Below are 20,448 nucleotides of genomic sequence, written 5' to 3' on the forward strand. Positions count from 1 at the left end.
TCCAGCCCATAAATTTGTAGTTCAAAGGTCAGATTTGGGCAGAGTTTATATACAGCCTCTGGAGCCTCCCCCTCCCCACCTCCTCCTGGATATTCTTTTTTTTGTTTGTTTGTTTTTTTGGATATTCTGGATATTATTCATTACTTTTCAGCTGCTGGGTTCTGCTGGGTTGCCTTAAACCCTGTCCTCTGGGCCTTCAATTGAATAAGACTCCTAAGTCCAGGTTTAGTTATTCTCTGTGGGGCTGATCAGAATATTCTTTCTGGCTAAAAGATATTAAAATCAAAACAAAACAGGAAACCTACCCAGTACATATCCCTTTTTCCCAAGAATACATTCTCCTTCCAGTTTCAGACTGTTTTTTGTGTCTTCCAATGTCTTCATGAAGGTTTTTAAAATACTTTGTCCAGAGCTTATAGTAGTTATCTGCAAGAGAGTTGATTTAATAGGAGCAGAACCTTATTAAGTTGTTTTTGTGATATAATTCTTCATTAGCCTGAAGATGCTTTTACTCCTTGAGTCTTATCTCAAGCATATATTTCATCATTGATCTTTTTAAAAAACGTTCTATTCATACTTTGATACAAATTTGAAATGAAAATTTATATTCTTGTTTTCTTTAGAAATCATTCTATTAACATCTTGGAAGCATATACTATAAGAAGCTAAACATTTAAACTAAGGATTATGGTCACCTTCTGATTTTCCTCATGGCAAAAATAGTGATATAGATGAACCAAGATCATGGATGAAAATAAAAATAATTCTGTTTTACCTCAGAGGATTGTTGTTTTTACACTTTTTAATTTGTGTATTATGTATGGGGAATGTCAAAACTTTAAGATAAAACAAGGATCCATTATTGAAAGACTTATCTTGAAATCAGAATTTCTCTTCATGCATTTTACTCTATGCCTCCTCCCATACCAAACGTTGCCTTTTACCTTGATGAAAAATATTACAAGGACTTTTCCCTCTGTATATGGATTCTTATCTTTTCTGAGCTGGCAGAGTGAATTATATTTCAATATAATGAAAGCACCCTTCTTTTAAAATTCCCACACTACACCAGGATCACTGTGTGAACAAGTATGATCACTAAGTAACCTGTATGAAACAAGGAAAAAAGTTCCTCACTGAAATTTTGCTTCTTCACTCCAGACCTCCAAACCTGAAAGCAGAGGGATGATTCCTAATATTCCACATAGAATTTTATTACTTTAAAAATTTTTTCCAGTTGGATATTTATTGAGATTACCTTTTGACATTATTTTTATATGTTACATGTGTATTTTTAAAGCAGATATGTTTAGTTTTCCAATTATTTTTTATAAAATTTTCTTTGCCTTTAATTTGTTCATCAAAGACTGAGAAAGGTATGTAAAATTTCACTTCACACTTATTTTTTACCAATTTTTCTTACAACATTTAACTGTTTATCTTTCTACAATTTAATGCTGTATTATCATGTCCTTAGAAATTTATGGATTATGTACATTTTTGGTGCATTTTACCTTCCATCAATATAACACGTCACTCAGTCCCATTTTGTCTTGAAATCTGATTTTCCACATATTAATGTAGCAACTTCTAATTTGTATTTATTTGCTCTTATCTAATCTATTTATGCTAGTTTTTTTATCTTTAAGTTTTCTGTGTCACTTTATTTTTATATTTTTTTATGGTACTCATTCTGTGTTAACAACTGTTCTAAATTCTTTATTTGTATAATGCTCACAACAACTATTGAGGTACACACTCATTATACCCATTTTACTGAGGAGAAAAATCAAATCAAAGGAAGGTTAAGATACTTGCCTAAGGATACATAGCTGGTAACTGGCAGCAACAGGACTCAAGCCTAGGCCGTCTCCCAAATCTGTGCTCTAACTCACCGTTGCTAGGGTAGGGTGGGCTTAGGGCCCTTTGCTATTGCTAAAATTACTGGAGTAGCCTCTATTGCATCTAGTCATAATAAATACAGAGAACAGAGAGGATTGGCTCTATTTTTATAATAATAAAACATATAAACCTCTGTTTGTGTTTGGCATTTTCCCACTTAACAATATTGATGAGAAACAGAGCAGTTGATAGACAGGCAATAGAGTCTGAAAATTGTAGGTACTTCTTTTCCTAGTTCTCATCACAGCTAGAGCTTAGTACAGGGCATTCTGAGTGTGACTCTGACCAGGAAAAGGGGAATCAGTCTTCTCACCCTGCGGGCACTAGTCCATTTAGAAGATAATAAAGAGCTCTATTGGCAGGAGACAAGTGACTTGATTTCTTTGCATCTCCCCATCTGCAAAATCAGCTGGGGCAAGTCATTGTAAAGCATTGAGCCAGGTGGAGCCCTAGGTTCCAGCCCCTTCCCTAAGTCTCTCAGAATCTGTGTCTGAAGCTTCACAATGACCTTGTCCCTGCCATGGGCAGCTGGGCCCTCTGCTATGTCGCTTTTTGTCTCCTGGGAACAAGTGAATCACCACTGGTTTACTAAATTCCTATTTAGCTGGGTGTGTGTCACTTTATTTTTGACATCTCTTTTTAGACCCCATATATTTAGATTTTAAAAAATCATTTTCACATTGTTTTTACATTTTATTAAAAAATGTTGGCATTCTAAGCTATTTAGCTAAATATTAGCTTTCAAAACTAACATATCTGAGCTTATTTTATTTATTTATTTATTTATTTATTTATTTATTTTTTTTATTAGTTTCAGGTGCACAGATAAGGTAATACTTAGACGTTCATCATTTATGTCCCTCACACTGTGGGCCCCCCTCCCCCCGATAACCCCATCCCCCCACCCACTATCCCTCCAACATCGCACCGAGCCATCACATTATATATATAAAATTATAGTTGGCATTCATTATTGTTCAGCTTCAGGTGTACAGTACATTGATCAAGCATCTACATCTTCCCTGAGGTGGTCTCCCAAATGGGACACGTGTCCATCAGATACCCTACAAAATCTTTACAACATTATTGATCACGTTCCCCAAATTATTTTTCAAAAAGCCTGAGACCATTTTTTGTTTACTGACTGTTTTCTAATCCCCTCACCGTTCCCCTTATCCCCACCCCCCCGCCGATCTAATAACCCTCAGTTTTTCCTCTTTGTCCCCAAAACTGTTTCTGATTAGATCATTCACTTATTCTTTTCTTTAGATTCCGCATATAAGTGAGATCATATGGTACTTGTCTCTCTTTCTGACTTATTTCACTTAACATAATGTTCTCTAGATCCATCCACGTTGTTGCAAATGGTAAGATTTCTTTTTTCTTTATGGCTGCGTAATACTGCATTGTATAAATGTACCACAGTTTCTTAATCCAGTCATCTACTGATGGGCATTTCGGTTGTTTCCATGTCTTGGCTATTGTGTATAGTGCTGCAATAAACATAGGAGTGCATACACATTTTTGAATTGGAGTTTTGGATTCCTCCGGAATGCCTAGGAGTGGAATTACTGGATCATAGGGTAGTTCCATTTTCAGATTTCTGAGATACCTCCATACTGTTTTCCATAGTGGCTGCACCAATCTGCAATCCCACCAACAGTGCACTAGCGTTCCCTTTTCTCCACATCTGCGCCAGCATTTGTTGTTTGCTGATATATTGATGATAGCCATTTTGACTAGGGTGAGGTGGTATCTCATTGTGGTTTTTATTTGTATTTCTCTGATGGTTAGTGAGGTTGAGCATTTCTTCATATGTCTGTTTGCCATCTGTATGTCTTTTTCAGAAAAATGTCTCCTCAAGTCCTCTGCCCATTTTTTAATTGGGTTGTTTGTTTTTTGGGAGTTGAGTTGAGTGAGTTTTTTTTATAAATTTGTGATATTAATCCCTTATCAGATATATCATTGGCAAATATCCTTTCCCATTCAGTAGGATCCCTTTTTGTTTTATTGATGGTTTCCTTTGCTGTGAAAAAACTTTTTAGTTTGATGTAATCCCACATGTTTATTTTTTCTCTTACTTCCCTTGTACGAGGGGATATATCAGTAAAAATCTTACTCTGGGTAATGTCTGTGAAGTTCTTCATATATTTTCTTCTAGATATTTTATGGTTTCAGATCTTACATTTAAGTCTTTAAGCCATTTTGAATTTATTTTTGTATATGGTGTAAGGAGGGGGTCCAGCTTCATTTTCTTGCATGTGTCTGTCCAGGTTTCCCAGCACCATTTATTGAACAGACTGTCTTTACCCCATTGTACATTCTTGCTTCCATTGTCGTAGATTAGATGGGCATATAGGCATGGATTTATTTCTGGACTCTCTATTCTGTTCCATTGATCTATGTGTCTATTTTTATGCCAGTACCATGCTGTTTTGATTACTGTAGCCTTGTAGTATAATTTGAAGTCAGGTATCGTTATACCTCCCACTTTGTTCTTATTTCTCAAGATTGCAGAGGCTATCCGGGGTCTTTTATGATCCCATATAAATTTTAGGATTATATGTTCTATTTCTGTGAAAAACGTAGTTGGTAGTTTGATAGAAATTGCGTTGAATATGTATATTGCTTTAGGCAGTATGGACATTTTAACTATATTAATTCTTCCTATCCATGAACATGGAATGTGTTTCCATCTATTTATGTCTTCTTTCATTTCTTTCTTCAGTGTCTTATAATTTTCTGAGTACAGATCTTTTACTTCGTTGGTTAAATTTATTCCCAGGTATTTTATAGTCTTTGGAGCAATTGTAAATGGAATTGTTTTTTTTAATTTCTCCTTCTGATATTTTATCATTGGTATATACAAATGCAACTGATTTCTGAATATTAATTTTGTATCCTGCTACTTTACTAAATTCATCTATGAGTTCTAATAATTTCTTGGTGGAGTCTTTTGTGGCGGGCCAGCCGCCACGAGTCGAACGGTACCTGGGAGGGGGAGTGGAAATGAAAGAAAGAGGCACAACACAAATGATGATGCGGCCGGTCTCCAGTGATAGTGGAGCACGGATTTATTTTTCCTTCACCAATATATACCCTTTGGGTATGTGCAGTTTAACAATCACAGGTATGCATTACCTCACAGAAGGTAAATTTCTAACTTCAAAGAAACTACAGAGTCACTACAAGACTCCCCAAAGTAATTAACATACGAAAGAGACTACCATTTGCCCTGATAGCCACCAGTTATCTGTGTCCTGGAAAACCGGCCACTCCCACCTCATTTCTCTGCAACTTGCAAGCTCCCCAGGTGTTCTGCAGAGATAATGTTTTAGAAGCCAGACCACAAGACTCCTGAGAAACAAGAAATCATGGCTCCCCACAGTCTTTATGGTTCTTTATATACAGTATCATATCATCTGCATACAATGATAATTTTACTTCCTCCTTACCAATTTGGATGCCTTTTATTTATTTTTCTTGTCTGATTGCTGTGGCTAGAACTTCCAGCACTATGTTGAATAGAAGTGGAGATAGTGGGCAACCTTGCCTTGTTCCTGATCTTAGGGGGAATGGTTTTAGCTTTTCCCCATTAAGTATGATGTTAGCTGTGGGTTTGTCATATATGGCCTTTATTATGTATACTACAACTTCTTTATCCATTCATCTATCGAAAAACATTTTGGTTGTTTCCATGTCTTGGCCACCATAAACAAAGCTGCAATGAACATTGGAGCACATGTGTATTTATGGAAAAATGTTTTCAGATTTTTTGGGTAGATACCCAGGGAGAGGGATTGCTGGGTCATGTGGTAAATCTATTCGTAATTTTTTGAGGAACCTCGACACTGCCATCCATAACAGCTGCACCAGTCTGCATTCCCACCTTCCATCTGTGTAATTTCCAGGTTTCTATCTTTGATGTCACTGATTCTTTCCTCCATCTGGTCAACTCTACTACCGAAGCTGGTTATTTCATTCTTAATTTCTTCTATTGAGTTCTTAATCTCCAGAAATTCTATTTGGTTCTTTTTTAAAATTTCAATCTCTTTCGTAAAATGCTCATGTTTTTCTTTGATTGTGTTTCTGAGTTCATCAAACTGCTTTCCTGTGTTTTCTTGCATCTCGTTAAGTTTTTACAGAACTGCAATCTTGAATTCTCTGTCATTTAAGTCACATATTTCCATATCTTTAAGTTCCTTTTCTGGAGACTTTTCACTTTCTTTCTGAGCTGTCTTGTTGCCTTGGTTATTCATGGCAATTACTGATTTATTATTTCTCTTCCTAGACATCTATAGGAGTGATTTCTGCAACAGGTTGATAGGAAGAGGTCTTTCTTTTGTTTTTCAATACTTGGTAGAATGTTTTATTTTCTCTCACACTGAAGCCTTTTTTTCTCTCTGACACAGTAGTGCTATGTTTTCTCTGCACTATTCCAGCTTCTCACACAATGGGGGGATTCCCTGGGAGACCGGCTTCTCCTCTGTTAATAGTTCACCTGGGTCACAGGGCGTGGGGGTATGTGGAGAGCTTTTGAAGTTCCAAAGCTCTTTCTGCACCAGATTCAGAGCCAGTATGTTTCAGCAGTTCTGTTCACTTCTGCAGGCATCCGCCCAGATAGGTCGGGCTAGGGGCGGGGTGAGTTGTGAGAGGTGGCCCAGCGCAATGGTGGCTACCACCACCACAGCCGGTCCTGCTTCCACAGCTCCCTCCCCTTTGCCGGAACTAGTTGGGCTTCGAATCTGTGTCTGCGGTCCACAGTTCTCAGAACAGCAAATATTCTGTTCTTTTGATCTGATACTGCTACTGTTACACTTCTAGCACCGGGCCAGTGGGAGCAGGGCGAGCTCTGGGAAGGTAGGGAGGGGTCGGCTAGTCTCAGTGCCTAGGGCTTCCATTCTCTGCTCGGCAGTGAGGGCTTAAACCACTGTTTTCAGCTTTCTTCCCTCAGTCTTTTCTTTGAGGTCTCTGCCATGAGCGTTGGGTTCAGCCGTGTTATATGCTGCCCCCTCAGCCCTGTGGGCCGTAAGCAGAGCCCTAGCAGTCCGAGTTCTTCCCTCTCCCACAGCTTTGGTAGTTCCGAGATGCAGCGAGCTTGGAGTACTGAACTAGGTCTGCGCCTTGGGCCCCCGCGGCTCCGTCTCCGCACTTCTCCATTCTCTCCTCCCCCGCTCCTGCGATTCTCCCACCTTTAGGTGAATTCAGCAGTGGGCCTGTTCGTCTTGCCTGTCTGCTGTGCAGGGAGCCCTTTGTGGAGTTATTATTGTTCGATTAGTTGTAAATTCTAGGGGAGCTTTACAGAGGCTCACCTCACATCGCCATTTTGATGACATCACTACATTTTGTCTTTTCAAATAACATCTTTGGGATTTTAAGGAGCACAGAAATATTGGGAGTCCACTCCTACAAAGTCCAACAGGATGGTATCTTTATAGATTCTGCATGGTTTAGGTCTTTTCCTAATTATTATACAACCAGAAATTCTATCCAGTATCGTGTTTCCCTTAGAATTTAAATTTTGGAAAAGCCAGATGAAATAGCCCCACAAACAGATGTCTCAGATCCCTAAAATAAATTTCTCTCCTTTTAACAATCGGATGGCCCATGACCAGTTGTGTCTTTGTGAAACCCATGTTCCCATGCATACTTCCTTGTATCATCAAGGCTTTCTTCAAATGAGATAGATGCCACCTGTTGGGTAACAATCAAGTTAATTTTCCAGCTTTTGGCCAATGAATGAGTCTATCTCTTGCTAACATGCATTGATTCTGTCAGTCAAACTCTCAGCCTTTGGATTATTTTACCATAGTACCAGAAGTCACCTAAAACAGTATTTATAGGATATAGTTCTAGAAATAAATTCTTATAAGTCTTGGGGCCATAGAGATGCCCATCTGGGAGATATCCATGGATATTTACTATTTTAAAATAACTTTTTATTTGAAAATATTTTGATTCAAGAAGTTGCAAAAATAGTATAGAGTTCCCATGTACTCTTTGCCCAGCTTTCCCTAATGGTAATAACCCTAGTACATTGTCAAAATCAATAAATAAACATTGGCACAATATTATCAACTCAACTACAGATGTTGTTTGTCATTTCCACAAAGGCTATTAATCAAGAATTAACAAGGGCCTCTTAGATGTTATAGTATACTTTATAGTATTTTTCTGTTATAGTTACAACCAACTGGCTGTGTATGTGGGGGACAGAAGAATTTTGAAGCCAAACATGAGAGAGTTCAACTCTAGACTACTGATTACTGCTTGGGTAATCTTAGGCAAATTACTTAATTTATCTGAGCTGTAGTTTCTTCATCTATAACATGGGCATTATAAGCTTTATTTTACAGAGTTGATGTTAGTATTAAGTGATGAGGATTAAATGACAAGCAAGTTTCTGATACAAGACTTCAATAAGTGGTAGTTTTTATTCTAAAACTGTATAGAAAATAGTACTCTGTCTTTTGTGGGTAAATTACTCATGTAACATCTGGTATGTAAAGATCAGACAAGCAATAGAAGGACTTAACAATTTTTTTGTTCTTAAATGCACCAAATTTCTAGTTATGTTACAAAAACTCTAAGAAATACAGAAACATGGAATGTTAGAACTGGAAGAAGAATTAGATAACCCCTAATCAATCTGCTCCCGTTAGGAAATTGAAGGTCATAGATGTTAAGAAAATTGAAAAGTTAATGTGGTATACTAAAAAATAAATATTTGGTCTTTGTCCTCAATTCAGGCACAGAGCCTCTAATGTCCTTGGAATCTCTGGAGTGATAAGAGTATCTTTTGTATGCTAGTGAGCTTGACTGGTGGCTGGGGCTACTAGATAACTTCAGGATGGTGGCTGGTTGCCAGAAAGACCAAACCTTGATTAGAAGCTTGGAATTTCAAAACCCACCCCCAGCCTCCAAGAAGGGGAGATGGGCTGGGGATTGAGTCAATCACACAGGGCCAATGATTTAATCAGCTATGCCTGTGTAATGAAACCTCCATAAAAACTCCTAAGTGAAGGGTTTGGAGAGCTTCCAGGTTGGTGAACATATCGAAGTGTTGCAAGTGCACCCCTCCCCCGCCTTACCTTGCCCTATGATCTCTTCTTTTTGGCTGGTCTTGAGTTGTAGCCTTCATGATAAACAGATGATAGTAAGTAAAGTTCTTTCCTGAGTTCTGTGAGTCCTTTTAAAGGAATAATGAATTGTCACATCTGGAGTGGCAGATGTGACACATCTGGGGGGAGGCAGGTGGTGTGAACCCCCTACTTTGTAGCCTAGTCTGTAGGACAGAAGTGTGTATTACCTGGGAACCCAATACCTGTGACTGGCATGTGAAGTGCCCCCTTAACCACCAGGTAGTTAGTGTCAGAACTGAATTGTAGGAAACCCAGCTGGTGTCAGATTTGCTGGGTGTCAGGAGGGAAACAGCCTCAGTTACACAGCCAACATGTGGCAAACCAGGAACCGAACTCAGGTCTTCTCTTTTACATACATACAGCACTTTATATTCGAGAATAACATTGCCTCAACCCTCTTAGACAAAAAACATGCACAGCAGCTGCAGACCGATAAATTCAAGTTGGAGAGTTGTTGTGAGAAGGGTGGGTGGCAGGACAAAATCAAATTTCTTCCCTGATTCTCAACACTTATCTAACATCAAGTTTTTATTCTATCTGCCAGGGATTGCAAATTTTTATCCTGCACACCGTCAAAACAAAAATCTTCCAGGATGAAGCTTCCAAAGTGTTGAAGTCCCTGTCATCATCTGCTGGGAGGCTGAAGCCACTGCGATCAGTGACCCCGGGGAGGCTGCGTTTAAGGATGTATAATATGCTCAGATCATTTCCAACCCTCAATGAACGCTTTAAGGTGCTGGACCCATTTATAGTTACTGAGGAAACAACACTCTCGGAAAGTGAGGAAACAAAGGCAAGCATCTAGACAGTAAAACTGTTACTGTTTGTGGTCCTTTTAATTCAACTTGTACCAGTTTTCCTTTTCTTTTTCCTTCCTTTATTATCTAGTCCTCTTGGAAAGTCTCCCTCAATGTATTTTGACTAAAGTTAAGAATCAGGTAAAAGCTTTTGTTTATTAACATCAGGAATAATGAATTTGGTAGTTTTTCTAGTCAATAGATTCTTACCTGAATGAGGTGAAGAATTCTGCCCAGCATTCAAGATAATTCAAGATTTTCATTGCTCCTTATATCATAAAGTCAGTGTGACAAACTTGGATAAAAATGTAGGACCTAAACAAATTCTTTTACAATTTACTAAAGGGGATATGAGAAGAAAAATTTACATCCCAGAATGAAATGAGTTATGATGAACGCTGCAGGGAGTTTTTGTATGTATCATACTTTTGATCTGTGAATATTTTAAATTTGTATGTGCTTACTTTTATTTCTAATTAAGAATTTTGCACCAATATAACCTCTGGAAAGGAAATTTTTTTGTTGTTGTTAATAAAACAAGCAAATATGTTTTATCACCTGAGGAGTTGGTTCTATGAGAAATGGGCAGTGAGACATAGAAGGTTACTAAAGCCACTAGATATTTCCTTCCAGTTCTTGATGTACTAGCCTTTTTGATAAAATGACACCGAGTCTCACAAAAGGAAAAAGTTAGTCACAATCACCCCTTGTGGCTTTAAAAAGATCTAACTCCTTATGGAATTTTAAACACTTGAATTATAAATGGCTTCTTAAATAAAAAATGACCTCCATTGGGGTAGGGAGCATTCGCACTGGACTCAAGAGATACAGTCTTTGAATTGCTGTGTTCTGTTTTGCTATAAACTAGGCAGCTACTGTGAGTGCACTGAACTCACAAGGGACCAACAAATGTCAGGTGAGCTGTGGCATACCCTTCTCACCATGCCCTAAGTACATGTGTTTTTTATAGAAATGTTTGTAACTGCCTGTTGAATTCCTTGGCAAGCCAACAAGAGCCTATTCCATCTGTAGGATAATTGAGACCTTCTAAGATAGTGGAAAGAAAAGTAAAGGGAAAAGAATAAAAAGACAAGCAGTTCTCAGAGGTCAGTGTTTTCAGTGGTGTTATAGTGCTCTGTCTAGATAGGGGCTGGACCCAGGGAAAATTATAAGGTGTGGTTGACCTACTCTATGTCCTGAAATACATGTTCAGATGCAAATAAACAATAAGTAAGAGCCACTTTAAATGTGAAAAAAAAAAATTCACCAAGAAAATCCTGAGCACAAGGTATATGTGTTGCCTTGGTGATTTTAGTTTCTTTGCACTTTTTTCAGCACTCTTGGAGTATAGCCGCCAAAATTCTATATAATGTTCCTGGAATGGCTGTACCATACATGAGCAAGGTCCACATGCATACTGTGGAGGCTAAATCAGGCAGCCATTGATGTACTACCCTGAAGTCCAGCACTAGGAAATAATTCTATGGATTTAAGCCTTTACCTCATGCATTGGTCAGGAATCTTTTCATACATTGATAGAGATCCAACTCAAATTAGGTTAAAGGTCAAAGAGAATGCAATGGCTCAATTAATTGTACAGTCCAAAGGCTGAGTTGGTTTAGGTGGGGTGACTATATGTTTTGGTTTGCTTGAGCCAGTCCCCTTTGTGCCTCTTTTCCTGACTTAAGTATAATTAGCAGTCCCTTTTACTCGCCTGGTTTGGGACATAAAATATATGATAATTGTTGTGACCACTTGCTGTCTGTGAAAGAATTCACAAAGCACAAAGGAATAGAAATTAGAAAGTTTATTTAAGAAGAAAAGCACTGGCAGAGAAGCCACTGTGGGCAGAGTCTAGATAGAGCAGACAACTGCACTGATCTTTAGGTTAGCTTTTTTTACACAGGAAAGTGTAGGTAAATTTCCTTACAGCTGAAGATATGACGTCCAAACTCAGGATATTTGACATATAGACTGAGGTCATTTGATTGACATTTGCTGGTTATATAACTAGTTTCTCTGTCCTTCTGCCCTGTAACCTCCCATCAGTGTATCCCATTGGCTGCAGCCAACCAGAAGCCAGATGAGCCAGGAATCTGTGGGGCTCAGTCCCCTGTGATACGGAGCAAAGCAAGGGCAGGGAGAAGAAAGGACCCAAGAACTGGCACAACTTGCTTGGTCATGTGCCCATAGGCATTGTGTTCAGGGACTATTGGTCCAGCCTGAGTCACTGTGAAGTGGAAGGATGGTGGATAATTTGGTTGACAGGATATCCTGGAGTGAAGAACAAACAGTTACATCCAGGATGGGATGCTGGCAGCAAAAGGTTAAGGTGCTTCCACTACCTCTCCTGACAAAATACAAGTACCACTTGGGAAGACAACCACTTTTAGGCTCATCAATCATTTCCCTTACTCGGAATGAGCAAGCCTATCAGATCCTTGTCTGAGTAGAGTTTGAATGGAGTGGGTAAGGAAAGCAAGAAATGATTTGTTTCCTTGGAAGTTGAGGAGCAAGGACAGAGACTATAGAAGCAGAATGGTGACATACTTAAAAAGAAAATTTCAGGAGAGGGATACACACCAAACTTAATCCAGGGGCTAACTGTGGGGAGAACGGGAAGGAAGAGGAGAGGAGGAACCTGGGCTTGGTAGAAATTAGTCAAAGGGAACTTTGGCTCTGTCTGGCATGCTCTAATTTATTTTCTTTTTTCATGGAAAATATTCTCATGTAATACTTAGGTGGGAAAAATGTTTTAAGTTCTTTTAAAAATAATCTAAGCCTGCATTTAGAGTCACAAATTTTAGAGCTGGTAAGGAATTTAGGGTTCACCTAGTCCTGCCCATCCCTTGACAAAGAGCCTCAGGTATGTCCAGAGACTTGTCTAAAGTCTCTTAGACTTGTCTAAAGTCCTATTACTATTACTAGTCCTATTACTTTAGACTTGTCTAAAGTCCTATTACAAGTCCTATGACTTGTCTAAAGTCCTATTACTTGCAGTTGGGACCACAACTCCCCGTCCAGAATGCTTCCTACTTCCTACTGTGGCCAGAAAAAATAATCTTTTTTTGTTATTGCAAAGGTTCAGAAGGTCTCAACTGTTATATCATGGTTTCATGGCAACTTATATCAAAGTTCAGAAAATTATCCATGTCATACTTCCACGTGTAACAAAACTCTACTTGGAAGAAGATAAGAATTGGACTATAGTTCCCTAGGAAATATGGTTTGTAAGAGATAACAGCATTAGATCACACCACTCTGCTTTGCTTTTATTTTTTTCTTCTAGTTAAAAACAAAAAGAGGCTAATGTATTAAGCAATGGTATTTTTCAGAAACATGATCAATAGCTTGCAGAAAAGATTTATACCCTATTTCTACTTTTTGAAATTGTTCACAAATCAGGACTCTAAAAACAAACTCCAAAGTGTATACGTTGCTATTGGTAGTATAAAATGGGTGGTGGTTTCACAGGTGTGTGTACATTTGCTAATACTCATCTATTTGTACCCTTAAAGTGGGTGCATTTTATTTCATGTAAATTATATATCAATAAAGTTAACTTAAAAAGTAAGACAAACAAACAAAAACAGCAAGCCTCCTACCAAAGCCAACAAACAAAACAAAAAACTTAACTCCAATAGCCAAAATTAAGGAACAACAATTTAATATTTTTAAAACAAGAAAATAAGAAACAGTTGTCAGCGACCCACTTGTGATACTGAAGGTTCCTGTGGTGCGTCAAGTGTGTCTTTGTATACACATAGTATTATATAACTTTGGAGTAATACTGAACATTATCGTGACTGTTTAGTGTGCACTTAGCAAACTGGCAGGCATGGATGTGAAAATGCTACATTTCCAAATTCGATAACCTTTTTGTTCATTCAAAATAGTTTGTCTTCTCATTTGGTAATATACCCAGGTGGACATTTTCAAGAAAAATTATTAATGCCAATTTCAAGTCGTGCTGCAGTTACTATGTGTTTTCCCAAGAAATGTTTATTTGTTTGTTTAATTGTTGAGATATGTGACTTGTTTGATAATGTTTCCCTATTTATGTTAGGTGTCAGGAAGTTTATGGTCTAGTCTGTGTCCTACTCCTAGCAAAAATACAAGACCGTATGACATGTTTCTTGGGTACCAATCTCATCCCAGGTTTCTTACTTTTTGATCCTGTGATTATTTTCCCTTCCTCCTGATTTTCTTAATCAGTTTTTCAGAAACCTTTATACATTATTTTCAAATACACAATTTGATACATAGGTTACCTATATGTAAATGAAGTCATATAGATGATGTATGTGTCACACTACTTTGAATCTTTTGTGTGTGTCAATAAATAATTGCTAATAAAACCCATTCTTCTCTTCTCTAAGATTTAGTGTTTTATTTTTAGGAAAAGGTGAACGGACACCTTTTCTTCTCAAAAACCATACTTGAGAGAAAAAAAAAATAACTTTCTGCACATGCTTTTACCCATAATGCATGGAGAAAAACCCACAGAGGGGGTTTCTTATTGGATATCTACATCATTTCCATTTTTAATACTGTAGTGACACATGCTGAATAAATGTTTCCTCTTTTTTTGATTGTTTAAGATAAATTCTTAGGAGTTCCTTTCTATTAGAGTTATTAGCATACAGTTGTATTCATGGCTACAATTAATGATAGCAAAACAACATAAAACAAATTAGCAAAGGAAAAAGTTGCATGGGATGAAGTCTGGAGGAAACCAGGCACAAGCTTCTAAAATTTCTCTTCCAGTGCAGTCACACACAGGATGCACTTAGTTCCTCCAGTAATGAATTGTGACAACACAAGTGAAATGTGGTCCACCAGGGAAGCTCACTAGATTCAGTTCCCAGGTGTTTCATTTGGGGCTGGTCACAAAGGCACCGTCTGCCTGGCATGTACAAAAATTCCAGTCCCGGAAAGCAAGCAGGTGTTTAGCATAAACCACATTGTTTATACAATTTAGGCACAGGGCACCATTCTTATCAAAGAACAGTGGGAATGCTCTCGAAATCCAAGTTCCCAGATACCAGCTGTAGGCCAACCTTACAAGCAGGTCTTTCTAAGGATAGCAGTCTCAAGCTGCTATGTTAATTTTTCTGCACAGTAACAAAACTTTCTGAAACTTACTTTTTTCACTCAATAAAATGTTTTTGAGATCTATCAGTCTGTGTGTGTCTGTTCTTTTAATTGCTCTATGGTCTTGCTTGAAAATAACACATTAATGGGTATCTGTGTTCTCATGTGCAAAGGTTGAACTAGAAATGGAATTGCTGGGTCACATAGGGCTGGGTATTTTAGATGTTGATAAGTGTTACCATACCACCCTTTGAATAGTTCATATCAATTTATGCTCCCACAACAAAGTATGAATGTCTATTTTGCCATACCTTTTTCCATGAAGTGTCTTGAAACTTTTTTGATCTTTATAAAATATGTGAAAGTGACATCTCATGTGGCTTTACTTTGCATCTTTTATTATGAGATAGTTTTTCATTGAAACAGCTTTTTGAGAATGCCTTAATTAATTATGCATTTATACGGAGGGACTAAAAGCAAGATCATTGGTATAAATGTTAGAGATTCAAGAGCCTGCAAGTACCCAGGATTTGATTTTACGTGTATGATTTCTAGAGCATATCTAGATTTCTTAAAAGAGCTGAAAAAAGGTACTCTTTTTCTTTTTATCAGTTTCAGGTGCAAAAAAAGCTACACTTAATCAAATGAAAAAAGTTGTGAGATCTCCTATACATCTTATGGCATTAATCTTTCAACCTAAACTCTGAAAGAGTGCACAGAGATAACGCAGCACTGTCTCAAGGAGACGTAAATGAAGAAAAGTGAACAATTTCAAATTACTCAGAGATAAAAAACCTATGCTTCTGGGGAGTGAGTAACTCACCAGCGATGGCTCCTCCCTATATGTGGAAGCTTGCCCTATACAATGGTGGAGACTTGGTTTTTGTTCTTTCATTCAATAAATATGTATTGAATACCTAGGAGGTGCCAACTTCCAGGGTTACAAAATTGTGGGGACAAAACCCCAAAAAAACAGTTTCCAGGCTCTCGGCCTCACATAGAAAGGTGCTGGCTCGGGTAGTAAATGGCCATCAACTGTGATCAGATGCCAGCAGCTGTGGCTAGTTGGCCGTCAGCTGTAACCCGTAGGCCATTGGCCACTAATATAACTGCTGTGGCTACGCTAGCAAAAGAAGGAATGGGGGCTAGCAAGAAGATGGTGGCTGGCAAGCGCGGACTGCTGTTAGGCAGATTATGTAGATCCTGCTTCCTGTGTCTCCAGCCCAGCCGCCAGCGAGAATATATTGGTTTGACTCCCCTACTTATGGCTCCATGGGTGTTCCTTTTTGGCCTTACCATGTCCTGCGTTCTTAGGCGGGGAGTGGGAGCTGAGACCCTGCATGACAAATGGCGCAGCGAGCAGGGTCCCCCGCACGACAAAAATCTAGGAAAAACTGTCTTTAAAGAGCAATTTCTCTAACGACAGGTTGGACATAGAGACCCATGATACGGCAAAAACATTTTAGGGTCTTTTTTTTAAAAGTTTATTGGGGTGACAATTGTTAGTAAAGTTACACAGATTTCAATTGTTAGTAAAGTTACACAGATTTCAGGGGTACAATTCTGTATTACATCATCTATAAATCTCATTTTGTGTTCACCACCCAGAGTCAGTTCTCTTTTCATCACCATATATTTGATCCCCTTTACCCTCATCTACATTTTAGGGTCTTAATGGATATGCATCTGGTAGGGCAGACTGAAGTATTTTGCTTAGCCTGATGATAAGAATGACTCAAAAGTACTTGGTAAAAATATCATAATTTTCTCCTTCATTGTCTCTGCATGGGGTGACAGCTTCTTTTGTTTACACTAACAGGTCTTAATGTTTGGCCTGTGGTGGGGAGGGGAAGGCTGACGAAACTGACACCTATTTGGTCCTCCTGAGTTTCCCCTTCTATGTGGAATTCTCTCATTTAGCCAGCTGCAGCCACAACAGAGCTGATTATCAACAGGAATATAACTTCTCCTTTGAAATTCTCATCCAAGGAGAAACTTATATCCTTTCTTTGGTTTCCCTGAGGGTAGCTGAGATAATTGAAATTTTCAAAACGATTTATACTAACCACTAAAAGAGAACATGATGAAACAAAGGTTCCATCCAACTTGCTTACAAGGCTCCTAGTCTGTCCCACTTCCTGTCCACTCTGAGAATCTCCGTTTCATTATTAAGATTTTTCCTCCATTAGCAGAGGCCTAGCCATACAGATTTTCAGGAAGAAAAAGTAGGTGGTAGGTGAGTGAGTTGACTGCCTTTCTCAAAATCATATCACAACTCTAACCCTTCTTCAGATAGATGTCTGTGAAACATGGAAAGTAACCTTTGAACGTAGAGCCTCATTTCAAAAGTTGGGTCAAAGGTATTTCCTTACACTGATTCTCCTTTCTTCACATATTTCCAACTTTCACGTTTCTGATTCAAGGCTATTCCTGCTGTTCATTTAAAATTAAATTCGTCTGGATGTAGGACAGTGAGCCAAGTGAGCATGTAGTTCAGTTTACTCTGGTTCAGTACCTTCCTAAACTCCACACACACAAAAAAGGGTAAGATGTTTTCTAACACTTTAAAGGTGAGATTACTTATGGAATTCCTAGAACAATCTTTTTAATGGCCTAATTGATGCTTATTCCAATAAATGTGACCATAAATGCTTAGTAAGTGATAATTACGTGATAACAACCTTTTTGGCTTCACTAACAAAAGGCAGCAGTGTCTAAATCTATGTCTACAAACACTGTGGGAAAAACCGTGTTCTTGGTAAGAGTGCTAACTGGTTCAATTCAGGTTATCACTCTGTGGCCAGTTGTCACTTGCATTTTTTGGGAGCCTATGTATAGAGACCTGTATCATCAGCAACTATGGGCACATTACAAAAACAATAATATTTCACTGACTCAACAGATATTCATTGAATTCCTACTATTCACACATAAGGCAATCAATGCCAGATGCTGGGAAGGACAGAGAGAATATAGGCATGGCCTTCAAATTGGGGGTGGAGAGGGATGGTGGTGAACAAGATACTCAAAGACAGAATTATAAGTAAGGATACAGAACAATAACATGAGATTTCATAAGGAACTGAGTGTCTAATTGTCAAGTGTTTGGTACAAAAAATCAGGGTTATAATGTAGTCTTTATAAGACCACAAAAGATACCACTTACATTCCCCCCCCTGTGGGGAAAGAGTCCCAGAGAGCAGTTTCCAGGCTCTTGGCCTCGTGTGGGGAGGTGCTGGCTCGGGTAATGAATGACCATCAACTGTGATTGGTTGGCCATCGGCTATAACCAGTTAGCCAGTTGACTACTGATGTAACTGCGGGGCTGTGTTGATTGGTTAGTTGGTTGGCAGGCAGAGAAGTGAATGGTGGACTGTGGATCGTGTGGCTACCACTGTGTGTCTCTTGCCCAGCTTCAAGTGAGACTACAGTTGTGTGATTCCCCTACCTATGGCTCCATGGGTGTTCCTTTTTGGCCTCACCATGTCCTGCGTTCTTATGTGGGGAGCAGAAGCTGAGACTCCGCAGGCCGCCCCGCACGACAAATGGCGCAGTGAGCAGGGAGTCCTGCATGACACAGCCCAAATAAAAAGTCTTAATGATACTAAGAGTTGGCATTATCTTGTACAGCTAAAAATTTGCATAATCTACCATTCAGCAATCCATGTATTAGCATATAACCAAGAGATATTCTCATATAAGAGACATATACAAGCACACAGCAGAAACTGGAAATAACCTAAATATACTTTGGTAGGAGATGGGGAAAAAAATTTGTAGTATATTCTCCCAGAGGAACATGATTCAGCTATGAAAATAAGTGAACTCCAGCTGCATGTAAAAATATGGATGTATCTTACTTAGTAACATAATAAATATTATGTATAAACATTATATCCCAGAAAAATCATAGATGGTACTCTATATAATGTCCATAAACAAGTAAAACTGAACAACGTATTTCACAGATATATTTATATACGTATATATGTATATATATGTGTACATATATATACGTGTGTATATATATATATATATATATACATATATACATAGGATTAAACTATAGATTTAAAAAACAACAACAAAAAAACAAGGGAATGTAGAACACAAAATTCAGGAAAGAGGCAAGGGTACTGACTATGTGGGGAGCAGCGCATAGGACGTAATTTTCTGGCGATGTTCTAATCCTTGGGTTGGGTGGTGAATTCCAGCTGTTCATTATGCTCTTAAATTAATTTTAAAAATGTAATTGTTATATAGGATCAGGAACAGGAAGGGCCACTGAAATTTTTGTGGACAATTTAGTATTAAGCTGAAATAGAAAATAGGCAGGATATGATTTTGGTTATTAAGTTATTTATAATTTAAAGGGAGCAGTTTGACAAACTCGGATGATAATTTTGTGTGCTTTTCTATACATACTCTCCTATGATACATAAACAAACCCAAATGTCCTCAGTTTCATGCCCAATCACAATATTGTAAGCCTACATCCAGCTGGATAGCAGGAGGCACAATCTTTTATAAAGTATTTTATTAAAAAATTTAAAATGTGTATTTCTAGAGAATCCTGGGGAAATGCTTTAATGTTGCAATGTTTTCCTTCGTGTCCCATGTCACCTGAGCCTCTGATCTGGCTTCCAATTAATGTTTTACTTTCTGGTTTCACTTCTTGCCTCAGGCAACTCCTGCTTCTGTTTTCACCTGAAGAATCATCACTACCCCATCTCTCCTTCTCTGGTGGAAGGGAACAAGTTTTAATACTCAACAAGACTTAACTAATTGGGGATGAAGTATGAGAGAATTATAACATAAACAACCTTAAGCTGCTTTCAGACTGCACAAGCCCCAATTCCTCCACAAGGACACCCATGGGTGCCGGTCTTCCTACCTTCCAGCTGGCCCCAGTATGACAGGGACCTGTTTATTTCTCCTCAGGGGCAGGACTCTTGAGTGAGTGCCCCTTTCCTGGGAGCTTAGAGAGAGGAAATTCTTTCCCCTCATTCCAGGCTACGGTTTATTCCCTTAATTTCCTGCCCCAGGAAACCTCTTTTTAGGAAGATTGAGAGTGATATAGTTAATTTCCTTCAGGGAATATCTTACCTCTGCCAATGTTTGAGTGTTTTTATCCAATCTCAAACCAACTCAAAGACATCAGAATACCATACTTGGACAGAAATTTACTTCCCCAAACCTGGATTACTCAATTCTAAATAACAAGCAATGAACAATTTTGGGAGAAAATCAGGAACTTTTTCCATTCCTTCTAGTCCTTTGCTCCCCAATTCCTGCAACCAATTGCTCAAAGAGCAATACAGGCTGTTGGAAAATACAATTCAGAGGCAAAAAGCATTTTAACCTCACATATTTCCCTCTCAAAAAGTTTTTGTTCAGAGACTTATGACTGCACAAAGATCACACTACTTACAGTATTAAAAGATCATGAACCTAATTCACTTTACCCGAGGCCTTTCTTTCTGGTGAACAACTATGGGCCAGATTAATTTGAT

At 38.4% G+C, this 20,448-nt stretch overlaps 1 protein-coding gene across 1 annotated transcript in view; it reads left to right on the forward strand.

Annotated features, from left to right (window-relative positions):
• Positions 1-9,849, forward strand: part of ADGRG7 (adhesion G protein-coupled receptor G7) — a gene marked incomplete at both ends in the record, with an annotated part of 62,761 nt that extends 52,912 nt beyond the window's left edge. The window contains one exon of the mRNA XM_081070378.1: positions 9,589-9,849. Within this exon, the coding sequence (XP_080926504.1) occupies positions 9,589-9,849 (261 nt within the window). The remainder of the gene's footprint in view (positions 1-9,588) is intronic.
• Positions 9,850-20,448: the final 10,599 nt, after the last annotated feature.

This window comes from Rhinolophus hipposideros (assembly GCF_964194185.1).
Source record: "Rhinolophus hipposideros genome assembly, chromosome: 2".
NCBI lineage: Eukaryota > Metazoa > Chordata > Mammalia > Chiroptera > Rhinolophidae > Rhinolophus > Rhinolophus hipposideros.